Source organism: Microtus ochrogaster, chromosome 26, assembly GCF_000317375.1.
Source record: "Microtus ochrogaster isolate Prairie Vole_2 chromosome 26, MicOch1.0, whole genome shotgun sequence".
NCBI classification, from domain to species: Eukaryota; Metazoa; Chordata; class Mammalia; order Rodentia; family Cricetidae; genus Microtus; species Microtus ochrogaster.
This window is the reverse complement of record NC_022025.1, coordinates 3115535-3141608: the sequence shown is the minus strand read 5'-3', so window position 1 is coordinate 3141608 and position 26074 is coordinate 3115535. Positions and strand designations below refer to the sequence as shown.

Genomic DNA, 26074 nt, shown 5'->3' with positions numbered 1-26074 from the left:
AATAGTTAATAACATAGCATGCATAAAATGTGATGTTTGGTCAACGGGGAGAACTATGGATTAGAATTTCCAGAACAAACCTTCTGTGTGGCTGATTACCTATCAGAACCGCAATGTTCTGCAGAGTTCCGAACCCTCCAAGTCCAGAGACAAGTTATCTTTAGCCTCATCCTCAGGCCTCTCAGGAGCCATGCATCGTCCTCCTCTGTACCTAACATAACAGCCTTGCAAGCCTGAGGCAAATCATTACCCATTTACAGGTAGAGCACTAGTTTCCTTTGGAACATATTAACTTAGCAGATGACTAGCTCCCACCAACCCAAAAGCTAACTAAGCCTGTTGTCCGGTAAGATCTGAGGCATATGGTGGAGATTTCCCCATCTCGCTGTGACCCTGCCCCTCTGGTGTTTCCAAGAGTGTATCTGCAAAGTGTCTTGATGTATGACTTTCTTTGTTCTGTTACTAATAAAAGAACTTGATGAAATTGCCTCTACATTGGAAGGTGCAATCTAAATCTGTGTTCCTGGGCCATAGCCACTCATATTTGCTCCAGAATCAAACTATCCCCTCTGAGGTAAGAGTTAAGAGAAGTCTTTAAGGCCAGGTACACAGACGGGAAGCCTATGCACAGCATCCACTCCTCAGAGTGCTCTGTCCTCCTCCACAAAACAGAGATGAATACAGGAGCACAACACTTCACAGGATTGTCACCAGAAGGTGGTGGTTAAGGAAAAAAGGAATTACGTTGGAAATTCCGAAGGCCTATGAAACTTGTTAGGAATAGACAGGGACAATTTGCCATGATTAGACAGCTGTCTGTCACTTTAATCCCACATACAGCTCAGCCTCCCAGATAAAGCCCTTTCTGGATTTGATGGTGTGGGGCTGTGTCGTTAAGGACCCTGAGAGATAACAAGCGCTGATTGAAGTAAAAGGCTTGGGAGCTCGGGGAGGCACCACAGGGCTGCAGCTGCCTTCTTAATCACCTCTACCCAGGATGGCCCAGGGAAGTGCTAATAGCTAGACTGTCACCAAGTATGAGATGGGGGAAAACAGTACCATAAAATGAATTAAAAGGACAGGACAGGCCCAGGGCTCCAGTGTTCCACCTTTTCAAGGCTGAATAGGATAAAAAAAAATCATAATAATAATAATTCTTGTACCTTAAATTCTAATGTTCAGAACACGACAAATTTTCATTTTCTGATAATTTTTTTAATTTCAGACAGTCATCATACCAAGATCCCGCTCTGGCATACATCTTGCCAGAGACATGCTCAAGCCTTAGACTCAATCCCTGGCACTAGAGAATAACAGTTACTACTAAAACAAATTAAAAAGAACTTTTTTAAAAAGGAAAGAGACAGACTCAAATACTGCTGTTTAGAAGAGGGCCCAGAGTGGAAACTTTGATGGAGGATAAGATGGGGAGATAAAGAAAGAATTTCCTTACACTGTGTAAATAAATAAACAGCACGAACTACTTGGTGACAGGAAGGGCTTCAGTCCAAACAGTCAGGGCAGCACTGGGAAGAGGGCCATCCATCCCCCAGTCACTAATAGAACCAGTGGGTATTCTCCCCACTCCCCACTTAATGCAAGGGACAAGTCTAGACAAAACCCAACACACTAGAGAGCACTCTCTGGGGCTCACTTTTACCTGTCTTGGGACCCAAGTAGAAAACCCCAATCCAAGTAAAATTACTCCCAGTATATTGGCTTAGAAATCATGACTTTTTAAACCAGTCACAATCTGGGGTTTTAGGAAAAGGATTGTATTATGAGTTTTTCTACAACTGTCAAGATTGGCAGAAAAAAAAAAAACCACAAGCTAAAAATGATGATCTCACACGCACACTCACACACTCCCACTGGCTTTTAAAGAGAACTAGCCCACTATGAACAGTCATTTTATTTTTAAAAATGTAACCAATTATTCTGAACTGTTGTCAAATGAACAGGAGCAAAACTGCCACTGGTACTGGGTTCCGGGCACGCATATTTGGCCTGCACTTTTTAATTAGGTAAGAAAGTCTCCTGGAGGCACAGGCAATAGGATTTATAGTAAGCACTCCAAGTTGGAAGATCAATTTGTATGCAGCACTTTTGTTTGTACTTTGTTTCTCAATTAGTCCCACCCCAATGTACTCTTGGCATTAATTTGCAACTTGAAAGTTACAATTCAACAGAAAATGTAACTCAATCAACATTCAGAGGCAGGAATTTTCAAGGCTCCTTTCCAAAGGCTAACCCAGCAAGCCTCTCTCAGCGCTAGAAGGCTCAGGACTAAGGCATGACTAGATCATGGCTTCCCTCCTCCATTCATGACCCCTTTTACTGGGACAAATTGTTATGTGACCCTGGGTATACACTAAAATAAGTATCGAGTCAAACATTTACTGATACTAAATCATGAGTTTTATATTAAAACAATTTGGGGGCTAGAGAGACACCATGGCTGCGAGATGTCCCAAAGGACATGGGCTTGGCCCCCAGCACCCATATCCAGAACCCACAACCACCTTTAATTCCAATTCCAGGGAATCCAGTGTCGTCTCTGGTCTCTGCGGGCATCTGCATACACATGATATAACACAGACAAGCAGCCATGCACACATATTCCTCCAATAAAATAAATATTTTGTAAAACAACAAAAAAAACCTTTTAAAGCAAATGTTGGTGCATATGTAGGCAGAATTTAGCGCTTACTGAAGAGGAAAGTGAGTGTGCGCACTACTGAGATGTATGTACCTACTTATTTCTACAGAAAGAAGGAACACCTATTAGCACCGCGAGACCTACAGTATCCTCCGCATTCCTCAAAGCTGACCTATCCTTGTTCTACCCTACGCTGTCAGCGCTGAGAACACCATTTCACACACACGCGTGACAGCAAACTGGGGAGCTAAGCTGAGAGTCATTCCAGATCCCAGCCTACTCCCAAGCCAAAGTTCCTCTCATGGGTTTTCATGAAACTTAAGTCAGCATTTTTAAAAAAAAAAAAATTCAAACATCCTAATCCAATCCAAAATGATACAAACCTGATACTTAAATGAGAAATGACTGCAAAAATAGTTACCTTGCTTTCTGTAACTAAACCATTGTGCTTATATGAGGCCAGAAAACTACCCCTGTGCAGCTAAAACTCACTGGTTCAAAGCATGTAATAGCATTGAATTGTCAGGGGGTGGTGTCTTTGTTTTGTTTTGTTTTGTTTTGTTTTTTAACTCTTTTACTCTTTGTTCTTTGGGGGCCCACCACCCAGCTCCCAAACAAATACATGGAGAATTATTCTTATAAATGCCCAGTCTTAGCTTGAATTGTTTCTAGCCAACTTTTTTTAACTTAAATTATTCTATCTACCTTTTGTCTCTGGGCTTCTTACCCTTCTATATACTGTTCTTTATTTGTTATTCCGTGGCTTGCTCTGTAGCTCCTCTCCCTCCTCTTTCCTGTCTCTTCTCCTTTTCTCCTTCTATTCTCTCTGCCTGCCAGGCCCACCTATCCTTGCTCCTGCCTTGCTATTGATCAATCAGGTGTTTTAAACAAGCAAAGTCACACAGCTTCACAAAATTAAACAAATGCAACATAAAAGAATACAACACATCTTTGCATCATTAAACAAATATTCCACAGCATAGAAGACTCTAACACATCTTGAACCAATCTTCTCAAGCACTGAATCTGGTCCCAGGCACTGGTAATGCATGACAGAGTGGTGTGTGGTGCACAACCATGTGTTCAAAACCAAGGTGCAGCAACAAGGACAATCTTGGCCAAAAAGACACTGACCGCATCATACATCTGATGTAGCATTAATTTTTGGTCATGGCATGTTCCAAAATCTATCACCAAATTGTCCACAAGATCCACATTCAATAAAAGCAAACTGACACAGGGCCCCAATACAAAGTTTAAGAAGCTGGGGTCTACATCACCCCCCTCATTCAGAACCCTCACTAGCTCTGTGCTGTTTAACTACTCTAAGTTTCTTCCTTATCTGTAAAACGAAATTAATGAAAACATTATTGAAAAATTTAAATAAAACACAGAAAGAGAAATAATTAAGGTAAGACTTATCTCATTGCCATAGGCTTACCTGTGGCATTCTGGAGAAAGAAGTGTGGTGGGTGAGAAGAAGGTCCAAATAATACAAGAGCCCTTAAAATATATCAAAAGTGTTGGCTGGATGGCTGGCCTTTCTGTCTTTATCTGCAAGTGCAAAGGACTGTGCTGAACAGCCGGGAAAGGGGAATATCCTGGTGGCGCAAGTGGGTGGATTATTCAATTCAGGGATGCAGGAGCCAGGGAACTGGGGAAACGGGGCTTCTGTAGACAGTGGCTGTGTTCTAGTGAAAATGTCGGTAAAAACAGAGAACCAGGAATGCAGGGAGATGCTGGAAGGCCTCAAACCAGAAGAAGGAAAGAACAGGAATTATCTTCCTCCCACTCTATTAAGGATGATCAATGCTATCTGTGACATTCTTGTCACCAGGTGCACACCGGAGACGTGACATACGTGAACCATCCATTAGTGGTGCTCACAAAGGCAATAACTCTCATCCACCAAAACCCCCCTGGTAGCCAGTGCTCACAGTTAGGGCCAGCCAACAGGTGTCACCAAAGGCTGTGTGACTGCAGAAGTTGAGACAGTAACAGTAGGAAGCATCCATGTGGACTTTACAGTATCGGTTCTCTCGTCTTTAAAATGAGGCAGTTTCTAAAGTAAGAACCACTGGTGCCCGTGCTGAAGCTAGGCCGGCACTATGTGGCCCTGAGCCTGTGCCCCTCGATGTGGGGCTCACAAAGTCAAACGCACACCCATGAGTCTCCAGAAGTGAGAACTCACAAATCCAAACCCACAGCACACCACGGGTGTACAGGGTGCTGCTGGGAAGAGGCAGCGCGGGCTCTGTGCCAGGACCTTTGAAAGGATTTACAAGCTCTAGGTTACCACTCTTCGCAACAACTTCTCCTGGCAGGACAGATAAGGAAAGGGGGCTCCCAGAAGGCTTTGCGGAGTCTGGAGGAAGGTAGGAGGAAGCTCCCACATCTCCTGCTCTAGCTTTGCACCCAGCACCCAGCACTGCTAGCAGCACCTCCCAGAAGGCTTTGCGGAGTCTGGAGGAAGGTAGGAGGAAGCTCCCACATCTCCTGCTCTAGCTTTGCACCCAGCACTGCTAGCAGCACCTCCCAGAAGGCTTTGCGGAGTCTGGAGGAAGGTAGGAGGAAGCTCCCACATCTCCTGCTCTAGCTTTGCACCCAGCACCCAGCACTGCTCGCAGCACCTGCTAGAACCTGAGAGGTGGATGCCGATCCATGCAGAGATGAAAAATAAATCTCGGAGGAAACTGCCTCCCCAACACACTGCTAAATCTGTGATTCCTGTAGCTATTTACTGCCTTGCAGATTACCCAAATGACAGTGTATGTCCCAAACACAGTTCATCAGACTTTCTCGCGATTCCAGATAGACATATACACCATGCTGGAATTACAAAACCTTGCAGGACATACCTGTGGCTTTCGAAACGGATGCATTTGCTGAGATAGATGTGCGTGCGTGTCAGATATAGATACATTTAGAAGAACAAGGGCTCCTGCTTAAGAATTTTAAGCACACACAGCTTTCTCCTTTGACGTAATTTTTTTAAAAGCCTCGAAACAGCCTCTAATAATGGAACATAATTGGCTTGAAAAGTTTATCCACCGTGCTATGAAATGTGTCTGAAGACCTTCTGTATCCAGAGAGGGTACAACAATCAATAGGTTATGTTCATTAAAACGTTATACCATAAAAACTCATCTGAGACCTACGGAAAATTAATAACTTCCACTAAGAAAAACTAAAACTTCCATCATAAAAAAATAAAAATATTAATTTCATACAACACTAAAAAAAGAAAACGTTAAGAAAAAACAATTTGTGGATAGCCTGATTATTTAGCTAGGAAACCTCTGAAAAAGACTGGAATCAATAAAGTTAAGTAAAATTACCAATATGCAAAATAAATTAATAAAAATGGATTTTGCCCTTAACTAAGGATTATGTATTAAACAGCGTCTCAATAACACCAAGGCAGGCTTGTGAGAGCAAATAGTCACTAAGGTTCAGAGAGCAAAAAGCCTTCATGACAAGATCATCTTTATTTTTTTAAACCTCTAAGCTGCTTAACTGTTAAAAATAAGGAGCTGGAGAGGCGGATGAGCAGTAAAAAGTGGAAACTGCTCTTTCAGAGGACCTGAGTTCGGCTCCCAAAGCTCGCATTGAGCAGTTGACACCTGTGTGCTGTAACACACAACTGTTACAACAGCAGTTACACTGCCTGTAACTCCGGCTCTGGGCGATCTGATGCCAACTTCTGGCCTCCAAGGGCACCTGCACTCATGTGTGCAGACACACACACACACACGCACATGCACGTGCACACACACACACGCACACATGCACACACACACGTGCGCACACACAATTTAAAAGAAAATCAATCCTAAAATACTAATGAATGAAATATTGAAAAAGATGAGTTGTTACTAAGCAGAAACCTTTCTCCCTAAATTTCCAGTATAAATTTCCAGTATTTGAATGTCATCTGTATATTTTCACCTTTCCATGAGGGATTAGGTGCTTCTTTTTATAATGCTAGCATGTCACGCTATTAGAATTAATAACAAAAATACACACAGTTTTCAGATCTGATCTTTAGTTCTCCACGGTTGGTCTTTAACCCAATGCCTGATCTTTTCATACGTCAACACGGTTATTAGAAAAGGGTTTAAAGGCATAAGACATCATTTGATCCATCATTTGATCGAGACTGGGCAGCAGACAGAGAAACAGAGAAAATGTGACTTGATTTTATTTCTTCCCCGAAACCCAAGATGCATGAAATTTCAAGGAAAAGAACAGAGCCGGGTCCAGGAAGTCACACAGGCCACCAGCCTCTGAGTAAAGTGCCTGGTGGAAGTAGAGAGTAGTTTGAACCCTCAAGTGCATGTTAAATTCTTGCCAAACCAACAGCAGGAAGGGCGGGCAAATACATTGATTTAGAAAGTAAATATTAACTTAATGAGCCTGGTGACTGGAAAACTGATTTCGCTCACTTGGGATTTTCCCTTCCCTACTCCTTCTCATCGAAAAGAGGGGGAGAAATACATCTAAATGGCCCCGAGAAGAACCTAAAATCACTCCTCATGTGGGGGCACCCACACCCTCTCAACACAACTAGTGTTTTGTCAAAAGCAGAAGACAACATAAAAGACCTGTGTGCACTGGAGCCTGTCAGGGTCACAGCAGGGAGCAGCATGAGCCCCAGGTCTGGTTCTAGAAACTGGCATCACAGAACATCTCTCTCTCCTGCCTGAAACATGCCCCTTCTTCCCCAGCCTGTGCACACCCTAAAAGTACCACATTAGCCTCCATGAGAGGACGGCACTGAAAACACCCCCATCCCAAAGCACCAACCCAGTGCCTGGCACATTAGAGTTCAGGACAGAGAAGCTCGGCAGCCACGAGCTCTACACGTCTGCCTGGGAGGAGACAGCAGTGTGTGCTTCACCAAAGGCAGGCAGTGTTCAGAACAAAAGAGAAGACCGGCCAACCTATGAAACTGGGGCCGGGGGAAGAGAACAGGGTAGAAAAAAGCAAAGAAAAATTTCAAACAGGTCTATTTCTTTCTTCAGCACCTACGGCTACCAGAAAACAAACAAGAAAAATAATAAAAATAAATAAATAAAAATAATGCAATGTGTCTCCTCTTTGCTGACTGAAGTCTTTCATCTTTCTTTCTACATGGAAATGTCGCACACTATCTGCTTATTTTCTCTATAGCTATCCCCTTCACAAAGATTCCAGCTGCCACGATATGAAATAAATATAAAGGCAAAGTCCTTTCATATGCACGAGCTAAGAATCCATGTATATATTCAGGACTTGAAGGAAAATATATTCACTATTAACCATTCTGCCTTGTCCAATGAAGGCAATCTACGCACACTGTCAAACGTTCCAACACTGCTTCCAGGACCTGACAGTTACCGCACCCTGGCATCTCTCGTCAAGCCTCCTAGTTTGACCCCATCTGTAGATCGTGCAGCTGCCACCCAACAGTTAACCTCCACCATCTTCAGAGCTCTGCATCACAGACATAAATGTTATCAAATAAAATACATTTAAAATTGAAATCTGAAATGGAGCAAATGAGAAAAGAGACCCCTCTGGTTTCAAAATAACTAATTGGTCAAACTCTCTCCAATATAATTTTTATTGGTGTAATTATTTCATGTCCTCAGGCTTAGTTTCTTTTCAATAGGCTGGGTGTAGCTTGATTCCAAAAACTGTCCTATCGTGATTGGAGAGAGGGCTCAGTATTTAAGAGCACTTGATGCTCTTGCAGAGGACTTGGGTTTCTTCCCCAGCACCCACATGGCAGCTCACATCTGCAAGTTGCTGCAGTTCCAGTGTACCACCACCCTCTTCTGGCCTCCTTGGCCCCCTGCATGCACATGGGACATATAAATTCAAGCAAATATTCATACAGATGAACAAATAAATAAATAAAGAGGTAAAGCTTTTGTGGTGTTCTATTTACTGCAAAAAAAAATCCACTCAGTCTTTTAAACATTTTTATTGAAAAAACTTGAAGACAGTATATTTGTTCATGTTTTCCCCTCTGATTTCTATCAGATACTCCCCACCTCCTTACAACTTTACATTCTTTCTTTTTCTCTTTCTCTTTCTCTTTAAAATAATCAAAACAAACAAAACTGAAAATCAAAGTCATACTCAGCATCATGCCTTGTTGGAAACAGCTACTCAAACGCTGGGGTTGCTGCCAAACACAGGCAGTCTCTATGGGAACTCTGTCATTTACAGCAGTGTGCCGTACATCATCCCATACCTACGCAGTGTTTCTCCTGCAGGGCATCCAGAGAAGATGCTACTCTGGAGGTAGACTCCAGGCAATGTGGCCAGAGTAATATGGGGATGCAGGACATGAGCACAATGGCTCAGCCAACAGTGAGGTCACGCAGTCAATGTCAGTCACACAGGCTCTCGTGTTTGCATCTCCCAGTAACTACTCAGAAATCCGTGGTGCGCTACGCAAAGTACATGTTTGCTTTTTTCTCGCTATGACTAAAGCACCTTCGGGTGCACATGTAACACATCATTTAGACAGAGTCATGAGAACCTCCTGGGGAAATCCCAGACTCAATTAAGGAGTCTGCGCACAGGCCATGTGTTATCAAGCCTTTGCACACCTGAACCCCAATATCTAATGACCCAAGGATCCTCATTCGTCAGACTTAATAGTCTGCCTCTTAAGGAGGAGAGGTGAGGACTATGGGACGTTCTCCATCATAGCCACTCGAAAGCAATCGAAAGCGAGCCAGGGAGCTGAAGACACCAACATCGGCCTATAACACAAAAGGATTTATAATTCTGGCCGTGAATGACAATTCCTAACAAACAAGTTTATCTCATCACTCTTTATTTCTTCTTTACCTGCAATTCATCTAGATTAATGAAAAATGTTTCCAAGAAAATAAAAAAATTCATTGTATCTGACATAGAATGATTTCCCTTTGTTAAAATTTTCTGCATAACTAACTGACTTAGCTTTTCTTTTGGTTAAGGCTCCTGGAATAATAATTTGGCATCAAACGGTATGTACTGTAGCACTAAGAATACCCTATGTTCTGAATCAAAACTCAGACATCGTGTTCTAAAATTACGTCATTCTAAAAAGTTCAGACTGCACATGACTGTAGCAACACCCACCTTCTGTTTCTTCCCAGTACGTCAGCAGCAGGTACTTAAAGAAGACCCCTGGCCATTTTCATCACTTGCACACACTTAAAGGATACAAAAAGCCCCAGCACCGACTCTGGCTACCTCCAAGCATAGCATCAAGGTTTGAGTAAAAAAGGCAGGCCCTGAGAGGCCTACACCCCAATCCTCAGGGGATAGAGAACTCTCTCCCTTCCCCCTCCCCTCCCAAGAGCCACTGCGGCTTCATAGCCCCCGTGCCATAAAACAGAATAAATAAATACCCAGAGAAAACTAAGTTAGAGTCACTGTCTGGCCTTAAAAGAAGAACTAAATTATAGGGACATATTTCAGTTTGTTTCCACCAAAGCATACGCTACAGTTGATAAGATTATGACTGACACATTCTCATTGGCAAACCCTGGGATGTCGCAAGTTTGTGGTATTATAATTACAACTCTGTCCCCTTCTTTCCCTTCCCAAAGAACCATTAAAATACACTGAAAGACCAGCATCAATCTGCTATATTTTTTAAAGAAGATGAATTGCACGCTTCAGCCTTTAAACTGCCTGGGACACAGAGCTGCGTAACACGTTAGAGAGATAGCAGGACAGTATTATAATTCCTAAACCAACTACGAAGACACCGTCCAAACATCACACCATATAGACTCCTCACGTGTGGAGGTTGTAGGACTGAAAAAGAACTAATAAGGACATGGAATTGAGCATTCAGACACTCCCTGAGGTCTCCGCCTCTTTCAGTTCCTACATGTAATGTTTATATGTTTAAAGCCGAATGTGACATGCAAACCCAGCACTCAGGAAGCTGAAGCAGGAGGAGCACTATGAATCCAGGGCCACCCTAAGCTACACAGCAAATACCATGGTAGCCAGGGCTATACAGTAAGACCTTGTCTCAAACAAAACAGAGGAAAAAGCATTTTTATCACTGAGAAGACAAATATGAACTTTCCTGGGAATTCAACTACATATTGTTGAAATATTTTCTCTCTTCTATTTGCTCATAAAAACCCTAAGAGATTTTTTAATACATTCTTTCTATATATAAATAAATATGTGTACATGACTTAATATTGTACAATTTGGACTAGGTATTTTAAAAGTATATGAAGGGCTGGAGAGATGACTCACCAGCTAGGAACACCAGTTGCTCTTTCAGCAGATTTAGATTTAATTCCCAGCACCCACATGGCGACTCACAACTGTCTATAACTCCAGTTTCAGGGTCTCCAGCACTGCCCTCTTCTGGCCTCTCTGGGCACCAGCCATACACATGTTATATATGCACACATGAAAGCAAACACTCATACTCACAAAATAATGAAACAAATTTTAAACAATAAAAATATATGAAAAAAACTATCTCCGTATTTTAAAAATTACTGTGTAATAAATACCACTGTCATTAATTCACGTCATTTGGAAAAACATTTTAAGAAAACCCCTAGGCTTATGTGCTCTAAAAAGAAGTAGTTAACAAAATAGCTAATAAAACTCAATATTAAGAAAAAACAAATGCTAAAGCTAAATAACAGATAAAAATAATGAGAAATAACTATATATTAAGAATAAAAAAAATAAAACAGACTCACCAGGGGGAATGTATTGCTTTTATTGTTGTCATAAAATGTTAAAAATGCTCATTTAAGAAACTTAAAAATATCAATATGGCCTTAAAAAAGAAATTTGTAAAATAAACCTGCTGGTTCAAATGGTGTGTGATTATATCTTCAGAAATGTGAAGCATTGAGAATGAGAATAAACACATTTGTTTTCGTTTTAGAAATCAAATGTAGACCACAGATTCAAGACCTGAGAAATTCCTGAGACTCCTCACCCTTGACTGGTGACCATCGTGTTTGCTGCTATGAGATTACACAGACACTCAATACCCCATAAATGGGTGTTTCAAACACCACCTGCTGAAGAAATACACAAGTACGTACGCAACGCGGAAACTCTTCCAGTGTCCAAGGCCAGCTTTCCACACACACAGCTGAGGTAGGCCGGAGGGGAGCACTCACCCTCTCAGAGACACAGCTGCAGCCTGGTGAGCCTGCGGGCAGAATGGTGATGCTCAAGGCAGAGACATGACGCTGCTTGGGCTTTCGATGCCTGTTAGCTCTCTTGTCTTCTCAAAATGAAGGTGACTAACTCCCCCAAATGTCGTACATTTTGCATTCCATGGCATGTTCTTCCCCTCTGATTCGGTACAGCTCTACTCGGTCATTCCAGCCACGGGCCGGGACGAGATGTAATTATGGTAATTATGTCTACCATAATTAGGGAGATGGCATTTGATCTGATCAAACATTTTTAGAATAGAAATCCAAAAAACAAAGAAAGTTTTAAGCATGCAAAATTTAAACTAAATTTCCAACAAGAGAATTAAGGAGAATTGAGGCTCTTTTTGCGAATGATGCAGGATGATATACTTGGAATACAATGACTTCTAGACTTCTGCTATAATCAAACAATAGTTCATAGGTTCCTGTGCGTCTCAGCTAGGCTTACCATTGCTGTGACAAAACACCATGACCAAAGGAACTTGAGGAAGGAAAGGTTTATTGGCTTATGCTTCCACATCACTTGAGGAATTCAGGACAGGAACTGGAGCCAGGAGCTCATGCAGAGGTCATGCAGGAGCCCTACTTATTATCTTGCTTCTTATGGATTGCTTTCTTATAGTACCCAGAACTCCCAGCCCAGGGATGGCACCACCCACAATGTCTAGGTCATCCCTCATGAATCACTGATTAAGAAAAGTCCCTACAATCTGACCTGAAGCCTGATCTTATAGAGGCATTTTTCTTAGTTGGGGTTCCCTCCTCGCTGATAACCCTCACTTGGGTCAAGCTGAGTTAAAACTAGCCAGCACACTGATCCACAGCATCTAAGGTGAAAATGTACTGCTGGGATTGGGGAAATGGAAAGCTGAATAGCCAACAGCTAGGCACGAGGAGATCAACACAGGAAGAAGTCCATGAGACCTGGAGGGAGCTGGACATACAAAATGAAAGAAGGTAAAAAGCCTTCTTTTTGTGGCTAAACCTAGATTGATATACTTGGGGTTAATAATCTAAGAGCTAGTGGGACAAGCCTAAGCTAAGGCCAAGTTTTCACAGTTAACAAGAAGTCTCCCTGTCATTATCTGTGAACTGGTAGCCCAAAGGAAAACTAGTCTACACAGGCATAATCACAGAGAAAAAACAAGATAATGCAGAATATTCCTATAAGACAGAACAAGACTGAAAAACACCAGGAGAGGAACATTTACCTCTCTGAGTCCGACTAGATGGAGGCCAGGGTAAGCGCATATCCAAAGCCTGACACAAAACAGGCAGCCATAAACACCAGATGCATGAGTCTTTACAGAGGGGACATTTGGGCAAGGCTGAAATGGAGGAACGGTGGAGTCGTGGGAGCAAAGAGGAGCTGAGATAAAGCAGGTGGCCGTGACACCCAGAACTGACACCGGGGCAGAGGCGATGGCAATGAGGGCACCAGAACGGGGATAAATGGCCGCCAGACACCGTGAGGCAGAAATTGAACTGACTGTGAAAAGCCTTGAAAGTCAGGCCAGGAAAGTGAACTTGAACTTGCGGCTGACAAAGACCTTTAAAGGTGGGGGTATAAGGACACAATTTGTATTGGAGATCTTACATCGGGCTGGAACAGGAAGGAAGCCACAGACAGGATAGTCAGTCAGAAGACAACCACAAGGCCAGGCAAGAGATGCTGAAATTGTGCGTCCGAATTAGTGGTGGGAAGCAAGGGAACTGAGGGAAGAGAGCCAAGTCAGTGCTTGCATGAGGGGATGGAGAGCTTAAGGCTCCCAGCCCGGAAATCACACAGCTGGGAAAGCCAGTTTCTAACTTACAGAAGAGAGAAAGTGTAGGGTTGGGGACCACAGGAATTACTAATATTTTGTGTGCACTGAGACCAGGATGGCTGGAGAATACAAAGGCAGAAACATCTAATTGTGTAGCTGGATATCCAGCGCAGAGTTTGGAACAGGAAGCTGAGCCAGACACTCTGGTGTGACTATAATAGCGGGGTAGCCAAAAGCAAGGCACAGACGAGACACTCAATGAGAGCATGAGAAATGATCTCAGAAGCTCCTGTTACAAAAGAAAAGAGGGCTAGAGAAGCACTGTCAGAGCCTGGGCAAAAGTGCTAGGAAAGGGGGTGACAGAAAAGACAGAGTGGGAGACGTGGGCTAGGGGAGAGGAGAGAAAGTGGCCTGAAGCAGGAGAAACAGAACACAGAGAGTCCTCTGAAGTCCAGGCTGGTGTAGGAGGCGTCTGTGGGAAGGCAGTGAAGATCCTCACAAGACTGAGTACTTGAAGAAAAGGAAGGCTGCAACTGTTGAACTCTGTCCACTAAAAACACACAGGTCTAAGCTTTGACTCTGTTATTTCTGAAGTGCCCTTATTTAGGAAGGAGGAAAAAAGATTGTTGATAATATAACTACATTAAGAGGAGGCTACCCTGGAGCTGATCAAGGCACCTGAGCAATCTGAACGATGCCTGGATTTTTTTGTGGGGGGTGTGGGGGGGATGAAAAAGTTAGTGCCAGTGCTTGCTATGCAGAGGTAGAAGGATCCTGAATCCAAGGATAGGTTACATAGTAAATCCCAGTGGGAGGAAGAAGGGAGAGAGAGACTGAAGGACGGAGGAGGGAGGGGGAGAGAAACAAACACTCTGAGGGAAGATGACATAAAGAAACCAGAAGAATCCAGCGTCCACAAGCCAAGGAGAGGGAGCTAAGGAAAGCCTCCTTCTCTCACAGCTTGTAGAAGGCGCTAACTTTGTCAGCATCCTGATTTCAGACTTCTGATCGCCAGAAACGTGTGTTGTTGAAGCCACCCGATTTGCCTCACTTTGCTCAGAGAGTCCTAGGAAATGACTCTAGAGACAAGGAGCGGGGCTGAGGGGAGCGGGAAGGTCAGCGGCACAGCTACGCGGACAAAGGGCTGGCTGCTCAGCTGCTTGAGGTTGCAGCAATAGCAGGAACTGATAGATGTATTTGCAGAGGGATTTCCTCAAGCAGTCCCTGGCAGCCACGAGGTGAGAGGAGGAGACGGGTCAAAATCCACGCTCAGAGAGATTACAAATGACAGACAAAGGGGCACACCACTGATAGCACTGTCAGGAGACAGAGGTGCCCAAGACAGAGCTGCATCAGTGGGACTGGTGCCAGCAACAACAGGGGAGAACCGCAAAAATGCAGGAATGAGCAGGAAAGACTGGCCCACTTCCTCTGGAAGCTAGGTGAGCAGGGGGTGGCTTGGCGCTCCAGGTGGTGAGTGTGGACTGCCGAAAGCCAGCTGTGGACCCACAGACCCTGGGAGGCCATGACAGAGAGAGCTACAACGACTGGAAAACAGTGCAGGAGCACCCCCGCACCCCAGCGCACTGTTCTCATGAAGTCAGTTACTGCTGCAGCTATTATCTCGAGCATTGTGTCATTATATGAGTAACAGGGACCATGCTCTAGACTGGAAGTTAAAGGTATACACTGTCCCCATCTATTCCCCAAGAATTAGTACAATCAATATAGATTGTAAGGTGGTCTCTAAAATAGACTTCTGGGTACTCACAGATGAGATTTTAAAAATGAAGATTTTTTTTATATATTTTGTATACATTTCCCTTGGATTTCAAGAGTGAAATAGGTGAAAAATATCAACATCAGTCCTGGGAGCTCCTCTGGGTTACAAACATGACAGAAGCAGGCACGGCGAGAAGACTCAGACACTGTGAGGTTTTTCACCACAAAAGAAGAGATGAATTATTTGGATGGGAATACCATCCTAAAAATGAAGCGCTTCACACCTCAAAGATCTATCTCAAGCATTCAAGTTTCTGTACTTCCCATCCATCAGCCAAGGAGGGGCAGCATTTTGCAGCAGGACAAAAAAGAACTACACAGCTCTTCTCATTAATCAATAACAACTCATGAACTGCTGTAACTTCGGAAGTTTCTAATCCTTTCTATGTGAATTCACTCACGTTTACTGAAGCTTTTGTCTCCAACATGCAAGACTTTGTATATGTTAGTTTTGCATACAATCATTAAATATAAACAATGCATACAATTATTGAACAATATTAGTGAACAATAATAATTGTATTGTCTTATCTTTTGTATATTAGGCATCATAATTCATCAAAAAAATCATTAAACATAAAACTGAGATTCCGTATGAAGGCATGGTGTAGGTTCACCAAGACATTCCAAAGTTCTACAGACTCTCCCACACTGACTGACAGGTCATCACAGTGTCACCACCAGGCCCCATAGAAACAATGGCATAAGAAACCAGCTTTCTTTCACCTTCTTTCTAGTTGATTTGTTCCCCTAGTATGTACCTCTCTAGTTCCTTCGTTTTAGCCATGTATCGCTAAAACCAAACCCTGCGGATCCAAACTTCTGTTGGTTGTGGAAGCAAGCTTAAAACTTGAAGGGGGAAGAAAGTCTCTGGAAATCCTAAACTGGTTAGTTCATTCAAAACTTATAGATTCAGCTCACAGTTCATAAACTGGCTACCATTTTACTCAGGGTCCAAATAAATGCACAACGAAGGAAGGGCTGATGACCATCCTGAAAATTTCCTGTCTCCAACTACGAGGGGTTTCAGCCACACCCACTACCTATCAACACAAATGTCTGAAGTCCTCAACACTTAACTGCAAGCTAGTCATGTGTAAACACACACACACACATAAATATACACACACATGATCTACTTTACATAATTCATGAATACAATTTCATGCTGTTTTGAAAATCAGCAGAGTATCACAGTCAGAGAATAAATAACTAAAGCATATTCTTTCTCTCCATCGTTCAAGGTCAAACATTCCCCCACACCGGAAAGGAATCTTCACACTAACATCGGAGTAGCACCCACACTCCTGTGGCCAGGCACCCTCTGGCGCTCCCTCTGATAAGGAGCCTGAAGCTCGTAAACTCCGAGTAAGGAGAGAGCAGCCACACCTTGCCGCATAGCTAAGATACTGACTGACCCAGCCCTCCAGCTGCCGGACTCCAGACTCAAATGAATTCCAGGAGACTATAGAGACCGGATTCCAACAGGAGGCCAACATGAGGTGAGGTAAACAGCCAGGAACCCACACATTCAAGAAAACTTCTACTAGACAATCTGAAAATGATCCTCAAAAAACTGTTACTTCCCATCTATATGAGCACATATCCAGCTCCTCTTAGATTCCAGTAGACTTTTTAAAATTATTTATTTTATTCTTTATATACATTGGTGGCCTTGCCTGCATGTGTGTCTGTGTGAAGGTGTCAGAACTCCTGGAGTTGCAATTACAGACAATGGTGAGCTTCCATGTGGGTTCTGGGAATTGAGCCAGGCCCATCTCTCTACTTCCTCCACATGAAAGTCCCCCGGCGGAGGTAACTTTGCTACTTAGAATCCTCGGAGGTAACTTTGCTACTTAGAATCCTACACTGGAGCCCAGAGCACTTTGGAAGAGTGCCGTCTAACTGCTGGTTTACAAATGAGAAGAGCAAGACTAAGACTACGTTAAGAACTTGCCCGTTAAGAACTTGCCCGAGTAGCTAAGAAGTGGCAGAGAGGAGCCTTGACGCCTCAGCTCCTCCCTCGGCTCCTGCAGCAGACAGTCGCTCACTCTAACGCACCCTTACTGAATGGGAGCCGCATGCAGTGTGCCCAAGGGTGGCGAGGGTGAGCGTGGCATCTGTGGCATCCTCTTGGAGAGGATAAAAAATGGTGGATTTTTAAATAGGACTCTCACCATCTTAATTTGAAAATCATTACACAGTCTTACATGAAATTTTAGTGGTATATCTGAAATGAAATCTCCTCCATAGCCTTAATTCTTAATTGGAATCTTCCATCGCCCCTGTAGCTCTTCCAACTAAAGAGGGTCGATCACCACAGTTAGCACATCAGTGAAGATGCCCTTGGTGACAGCAGCAGAGATGATCCACACTCTGCCAGTTCCAGCACACCAGACAGTCTTCTGAGAGCTTTATATACATTAATTTATGTAATCCACTCAAGCTGTCTGAAAGGAAGCTGCCAGCATTGTGCAGACCTGTGCAGAGAGGAGCAGTCGCTCAGCTGCAGGTGGACTAGCATCGGCCCCCGGGCATGCCTGCATCACCGCTACCCTCCTAGATCAAGACCCTATGCTTTCCTTAACGAGCTGAAAATTACTCCGGCCCTCTGCATCACAATGTGCTCATCTGTGAAATGCCGAAATGCCAGGATGGGGAAGTAATGGTTTCTGCCACTCCTCTGGGTCTAGCATTCTATGACTTTCTGATTAACAATGTTAAAAAAGAAAAAAACAAACAAAGAAGGAAAATACCGTGTAGGAGCTGGTGATGATTTTGTCCCAAACGGCAGAACGTCTGATTCTACAGAAGTTTCAGAATAAGATTACAGGAGTATTTGCAGCTTGTGACATCCTATACACTCCTCTGTCCAGACTCTCGGTTTATGAGCTTGTTTACACAAATGTACATGCGGCTGTGAGACAGACTAACACCATACAAGAAAGGAGGTGGTTTGTTTGTTTTGTTTGTTTGTTTGTTTTGTTTTCTAATTCCGTACACTGACGGGAGGAGCCTATGAGGACTTGGAGAAATACACCATGGCTTAAAGGAGAAAAGGGGTCTAATAATGGGTTATGGTTTTAAAACCTGGAGGAAGAAGCAAGAATATTCAACAGTGGTTATATCTGGAGAGCAGAACTGAAGAGTTTTAGCCTCCTCTCTTTCCTGAAGTCTCTCTTTATGGAGACTTAAATTACTTCCATAATTACAGGGGAGGTTTTTCTTTATAAAGAAAGAAAAGGTGCCCAATAATCTCACTCTGACTCCTGAATAAATACTCCCTTGAAAACAGATATCTCAGTAACGAAACGGTAGAAATTCCAGAAATACAGGTTTAGGGAAAACTAATAATATCTATTAGGATGAAAAAGGAAAATTTCTTCTCTTCCTTCAAGACTAGAGGAATTAATCTTAGGAGGATGGTCCAGGAACGCTGTCTGGGAAAGTTGTTTTGGACTCCAGTAACCCGCTTTATTGAGCGCGGACCAGGAAAGTCGGAACAGGTGCAGCGGTGAAGCAACAGATCATGAGAGCCAAATGGCGCTGGCCCCGTCCAGAAATCCTGGCCTGCAGCAGGCTCACCCTGAGTGGCCCTCCCCGTAGAACAGGACCAGCATGTGGCCAAAGGGACATTCCCTGAGCACATATGTCCTTGCCTCACTACAGTGGAGGGGGGAGGATCGCCAGCACCTTTTATGGAATCGGAGCGTGTTAAACAATCAATGCCAACCACTCTATGCATTCACGAGGTGTAGAAACCTCTCTGTTTACACGTGACTACACACAATGGACACGGCACAGCCCGTTCATAACATCCACGTGACTGGTCTTCTATGTGTCCCATGAAATATTTCCCTCAACGACGCCCTGGAAATAGTAACAACAGCTCAGGAAAGCACAGTTTTAAAATCCTATTCAGAATGCTTTGTTACCTAGGAACGTAGGCCTTTTCTTTACCACTTTGTAGCGAGTAAAGAGAGACCCAGCTGATCCAGAAAGAGCAGGGAAACTGGAACAGAAAAAGTCACCTCCTCCTTTGGGAGCCTTGCAGACACTCTGCGGCATCGGCACATCACGCCCTGATTCGGCAAGGTCTGCAAAGGAGCCTTACTGCCCGACTTACCCACAGCTCTGGACTGGCCCCACACAGGCTACACCATTAGCAGGAAGGCAGCAACATAAAGGCCACATGTGTCTTTGTTTACTGATTCAGACACACCTCTGGTGATTACGACGACATTCAAATGACTATTTGAGATTGGAGACCAACATGGGGTGACAAAAGAAACAAATGTTGTCTCTAGTTACTTATGGGTTTTTCCCGGTTTCTTAAGTTATCTTTCCTGTTTCTAAGCACGAAGTTGGCCCCTAGGAACTATCCACCTTTGCGTGAGAGGAAGAGATTCGGCCTACCTCGTCAAAGGCGCTGTCATCTTTCTTCAGAGCTAAAAAAGAAAGAGAAAGGAGACTGTTATTGTTGATGCTTCCCAAAGAGAATCTAAGTCCCGGGAAAGAGAAACAGGGTGCAGGACAGTGTTTTCATCTCAGAAAGCAGAACGGTGCCCCTACCTGAGTAAGGGTGCCATGATATAAATACAAGAACTGCAGATGAGAGCGGGGACAGCGCAGCATGCGTCTGTGAAAGACTTTTCATAAATATGCAAATGGAGCATTCCTGGAAATAAGGGAGAGAAGCCCCCATGACTTTCACTACCGCTTCTGCGGCAGAACATGCTTTAATGGAAGTATAAGAGGAACACAAAGTAATCTCAAACAAATTTCCTCTGCAGCACCTGGTGTTTCCTCCTGTGTGCTGTGTGGACCTCCCACGCCACTTGTGAGGATGACAAACACTCTGCACAGTGTCAAAGTGATATTTTAATGCGAAGGAAAGTTTTGCGTGGTAAAAAAAAAAAAAACAGGCATTATCAAATGAGCACTGTGTGGGATAGGAGACATAATTCAAATTTTAACATGATGAATTTTTTGAGAATGTTTCACAGAAATTAACAAATACCTCAGATTTATCTTCTATACACTTAACCTTGGAAATGAAATTTGATCTGACTCTAAAGAAAAAGAAAAGAATACAACACGTAGTTGTCAAATACTGGTTAATTAAGTCCTGTAGCTACAACGTTTCATAGAGATGAAAAAGCACAAAACAGCTCCTTTCTCTGAAACTACCAGTTGCAGAAATGTTTCATATCTACAAAATCCTGCCTAGGTGTTTACATGCCTATACTGGATGGTCCTAGCCTGGATGAAAAGGCTTGGGTATCCATTGCTTGAAAGGTCGTGCTCTGATAAAAGCAATGAGAAGCAAATTATTCTGGCAATTAAGTCCTGAGAAATTAGTAAGTCTAAGCAGAAACTCCTTAGCAAAAAGTTATATACTCTAGCTATGTGGTGTCTGGTGTGGTGTGCTGCCATGCGATTTTTGAGACAAGGTCTTATTCTGGAACCCAGTTCGGCCTGGAACTAGCAGCAATCCTCCTGCTTTAGCTTCCCAAGTGCTGGGATTACAGGCTTGAGCCACCATGCCTGGCTTTCTAGCAATCTTGAATCTTTCTAGCAATCTTGATCTTGCTCTGCTTTAGATCATAAATTCGTCTTTGTAAAAGGTCGAGAAGAATGTAGCCGTGGTGCTCAGCCAGCAGGTGCAGGCTGACCAAGGCAGCTAAGACACTTAGCACTTAGTTCTTAGTCTTCCCTTCCAGCCGAAAACATACTGCCCACCTTCATCACTAGGTAACAAGCTGCCCTGAATTAAAATGAAAGGAGGGCCCTTGTCCCGGCCTCAGTGGCTGCTCCTGAAATCGGCCACATGCGTATTTTCACCTCAGATTTGTCTCCTTACACTGAACCTGAACGAGGGAAAGGAAGAAGGCCCTAGCTGACTCTACAGACTCATTTCCACCAGAATGTAACTCTCAAAACTCTCAAGCCCAGCCAGCAAAGGTGAGTCTTTCAACTAATATGCTTGTCTGACGAGGCCATTACCAAACACTAGTGACGTAAATATAAACAAATTTCTCCACTTTTCAAAAGGACGAGCATTTTAGACTAGCACTGCCTTCAGACACGGAGTACCATACGAGCACATAATTACAGCTCCGGCTCATCCATCAATCAGTTAGCAAGAGGGAAGAAGCCACGTGATGAGCCTTGCAGACGCGTGACTCAGAAGACAAACTTTCGAAAATATTTTTTCTACTGTGGCCACTGCAAAAGTGCTGGAAGTTTAGACACCTGTCTTCTCAAGCAAAGATGTCCTGCAGCCGACGCTGTCCCATCGGGGTTAAGGCGAGGAAAGAATGAAGTGGGGTGAGGGGTTCTCAAACATTCACACCGGCCCACTGTTCCCTTCTTAGTTCTGAAAGCTTCCCACCATCCTTAACTATAAAGGGTGGGTCTAAGATTAGACAGAAAAGGGGGAATAAAGAAAAAAATTATAGGTGTATTTGATAAGCAACCAAGGTCTCTCTGCTGAATGATACGGTCAGGCCCCGTGTGCTGCAGGGAAGGACAGATTTAGATTCAATAGATACATTACATTATTAGATTAACACCTGACACAGTTTTCTCTAAGTATTGCATCCTTGCCCTAAAAAGCAGTTAATAGTAAAACAAAGACCACGATGTCCTTGCCAGGTAGCTATCAAGTCACTGATGATAAACTCTGACCTACACATGCACACAACATCTCGTTATTGATTACATTCTCTGATTGTCATTAATCATTTATGTAAATGTAAAACCACAATTGTCCTCAAGGATATCGTGGGACAACAGGCAGATTGTGCTACCCTGGCTTAACAAAAGGATAAATAGGAAGTCATTTAATATGATCAGACAGTCTATCTGGTCCTCAGTTCAGACACAGCTCCTAAAAGGCTTCCCGCTCCTCCCCAGGCACAGAGGCAAGATTCTGCGGTGTCCTCCACTGGCGGGTTCGCTTACCTGCACTGCAGAATTTCCCACTGAGTGGTGGGACTGCCCGTTCACTAGCCTGTCTTCCAGCTACACTCTTCACTAACTGCAGAATCTAGCACCAGAAGGCACACGGTAATATGTGGGGTTAGCGAGATCTACCTCAGAGGCAAAGAGAGAGAACCTCATAACTTGATATACACTAGCGTTTTCATAAATAAAAACCATATGTATTTCTATGTAAGAATCATAAACACAGATTCCATTACCAATGACAGCCCCTCTCCCCGCCCCTCTCTCATGCTAGGCACTGAGCTCAGGGCCTCGCACATCCTGGGAAAGCTCTTCCACGGAGATAAACTCCCAGCCCCAAATTAAAATCTCTTATAGCTTCTTCGGGAAACAATACGGGACAACAGTTAAGAGTGTGTGTCTTAACTTTTAACTTTATATCTCTCCCTCTTCTCAGAGCGGCTCATCACTGACAATCAAATCTAGAAATGTACACCTCTGGCAGAAGGCAACAAACCCACAGGAATTCAGCCTAACCACGGCTTCCTCTTTTCACCCACCACATCCTTTAAAGAAATGGCATACATGGGTTCGTCTCAAATATCAAACATAAACTTCCTTTCTCCTGGGAAGAATCCAAACATGTGTGAAGGAACGTCATAGGACCCAATCATACAGACACCTCATAGCCTTCATCTTCCTGAACCTCCCTGCAAACCTCAGGGAATCTCTGTGAGTTCAAGGCCAGCCGGATCTATAGCGAGTTCCAGGACAGGCTCCAAAGCTACAGAGAAACCCTATCTTGAAAAAAAAAATTCCAGGGGAAAGATATAGGTTGTAGCAGAGTTCAGCTACCTAACAATGAAGCTCCTGTCTGCTCAGCTAGCCTGAAAGTCCTAAGTTGGAAACAGGAGGGAATCGTATAAGACAAGAATAGCGACTCCTAAATCGTGACCACACTGACGTCACTGAGCAGGAAGCTGTGAACACTCACTGTGAAATGGACAGTTAACCATAGAATTCTTATATAGGAACTCCACCTAGACTGGAGTCATTGCCTAGCAGATGGCATACTTAGAGCCCTGTGGCTTGAAACCCAATGTGTTTGATCTGACCTTTTATAATATAGTAATCTCAGATCAGTTATGTTTGGGGAAGATGGTAACCAAGTTAGCATCATCTATGATGTGTGAGAATGCAGGCCTTTAAGAGGATTACTGGTTGCCCAAGTCGAGCGGGACAAGAGATGGCCAGGCCCAGCTCGGTCCAATTCTACCCAGATTTCCGGCTGCTATAGGACAAATCTGTCAGCGCTTCTCTTTTCCTTGCTTTCTATAGAGTCACGCCAGTATGGTCTAGGGCCTGATGATGACAACACGGTGCAGACATTTATTGAGTCCACACTGCATGTCACACAAAACATCAAATCATTATTTCACTAAATGCCAACAAACAAATTGAAAACTGAAACTCAGAAAAGTTAAGAAACCTATCCAAGGTCACTGAGCTCGGACTGGCAATTCCAGGAACCCCATCTGATACACAGGCCACATTCCCTGCACAAACTCTCATTCCATTGCCTTCAGCTCCTCAAAAACTCCTTCGGTCATCAGAATGACCAAAGTTCACTGCCTCTGAGTGTGAAGAAAAGCAGAGGAGAACGATACGTGTTCGGCAGTGCTGTTTCTAATAATCACCCTGGCTCTGGTGCACACCCAACATTAAAATCACTTAAAAATACCAATAATTTCTTTCCCAATATATCACAGTATAATCCACTCTTCTGAGTCACAGGTCCTCTTTCAATACACGACATAGCTGTACTATTTCCTGAAGCCTGCATGTAATCCCCACATAATCATTGAAAGCATTTGTGAGAAGAGTTCGATTCAAAAGGAGTTTTCCCATCACTAAATCTCAATAATCTAGGAAGCCCAATTAACTATAATACCCATTTGCCAATATTGCAGTTACCCCAAATTTTAGTGATTGGCCATCAAACCCTAAAATTATTTCGACATACAGTATTTCTCTATTAATGCCCTTGGTTTCTTACTGAGACTCAACTGCAATGAATTATTTAACACAAAACTGGAGGGGCTCCAACAGAATCATAAGCATTAGTAAATATCTAGTTGATGCGCTTTAGAACAGGCCCTAATGGACTCCAGAACCCGCATGGGCAATGATTCAGGCCCAGCACGGAAACATCCTTGTGAATAACACACAGGACTCCACACCTCACTATCCACTCCTCTGGGCCCCGAAGTTGATTTCAATGGAAGACTCCACACTGGAATGCCTAATCCAGAAGAGTGAGTCTGTGTGCATCCAAACACAATATGGAAAGGCTGGATTAATCTGCCTTCTGCACATAACTTAGTGTTCTCAGAAATAATATTAACAAATTGGACCAAAATAAGGGTAATAATAATTATTATTAACAATAATAAGCTTGACCAAATGTTTACTTTCACTTGAAGACAGTTTGCATGCATGGACAGACAGCTGACAGTCACTGGCACATCAGGGTTTTAAGGAATTAGCTTGTTTATGATTAATTAACACTTTCATGGACATGATCACAGCGAACCAAAGGCCAGAAGGTACGCTTGGACACTCTGATAGGTTTGTCTGAGGCTCTGTGGGAATCCCTTGCTTGGCACAGTTACTTGTGTCAAACAAAGTTGTGACAGTTTAGGAGGCAGCTACACCTCCAGGTTAAGAGGCGCACTTCCTGCCAGTAAACCTCAAGATTAACAAACCCATTCCACATGACACTGTTGTCATCTTGCTCTTCCCTAGAACACGGATCTATCTTTTTAAGTATCCTAAACATACCCTGATCTTGTTGTTTGTTTGTTCTTTGTTAAGTCCGTTGCTCTTTCTCAAAGACAATACTATGAACAGTACTACTGCAGCAGTTCAGGAGACTGATTCATAGAGTCCCCACAACTTCATAGCTCACATTTCTCTACAGCAGCTGGAAGGTTCAGCGTCCTAAGAACTGAACACCCAAACCTCCATTTATAGGACCCGAAGTAAGGAACAAAAGGTCTCAAGGTATCTGTCCCACTTCCTTTAGGTTTGGCTACGTTAAATAGCTTCAGGCACACGTCAACGTTTCAGCGATTCTCAAAGCTAAATTACTGGTTAAACACCTAATACCAAAGAGCTTTAAAAATAACAAGTAACCTGGGTGGCCGCAGAACCCCTATGGCGGTGAGGACCGGGTGTTCCCTCGCGGTCCACTGCTGGTGCAAAAGATACTAGTGGCTGAGAGGAGGAACCCAAATTCAAGGCTTGGGACGGTCCATAAATGAAGCCCAGATCCTGGGGAAGAGGGGGCGGCTCTCCGAGCGACATCCCCCTCCATCCCTGGTCCGCAGCTCGCCTGGAGGTGGCAGCTGCCTGGCTGGTGCTCGGAGCACGGGTGGGGGCGCGGGGCCGAGGCAGCGCACGGGGGTGGGGTGGGGTGAGGGTCAGCGGAGCACACTCACCGATGCGGCTGAAACTCTCTGACAAAGTTCTCCTCAACTTCTTCATCCTGCCGATCTTCTCGCTCGGCTGCGGCTCAATGAGGTCGCACATCTGGGCGGCGCGGGGCCCGGGCAACTTCCCGAAACTGGTCCAGCGCGCAGCGCAGACAACGGCGAGGGCGCGCGGCAATGCGCGGGGAAGGCGGCGCCTCGTCCTGCTCCTCCGCCTCCTCGCGGGCC

The 26074-nt window shown here is 43.9% G+C and overlaps 1 protein-coding gene across 2 annotated transcripts in view; it reads right to left on the bottom strand.

The window, feature by feature from the left end:
* Cdk14 (cyclin dependent kinase 14) overlaps positions 1 to 26067 on the bottom strand; it is a 534756-nt gene extending 508689 nt beyond the window's left edge. For both annotated transcript variants that reach the window (XM_005358306.2, XM_026784636.1), the window contains exons 1-2: positions 25856 to 26067; positions 19824 to 19855 (exon numbers count right to left, since the gene is read on the bottom strand). In XM_005358306.2, coding sequence (XP_005358363.1) covers positions 19824 to 19855; positions 25856 to 25946 — 123 coding nt within the window. In that variant the 5' untranslated portion in view covers positions 25947 to 26067. The remainder of the gene's footprint in view (positions 1 to 19823; positions 19856 to 25855) is intronic.
* Positions 26068 to 26074: the final 7 nt, after the last annotated feature.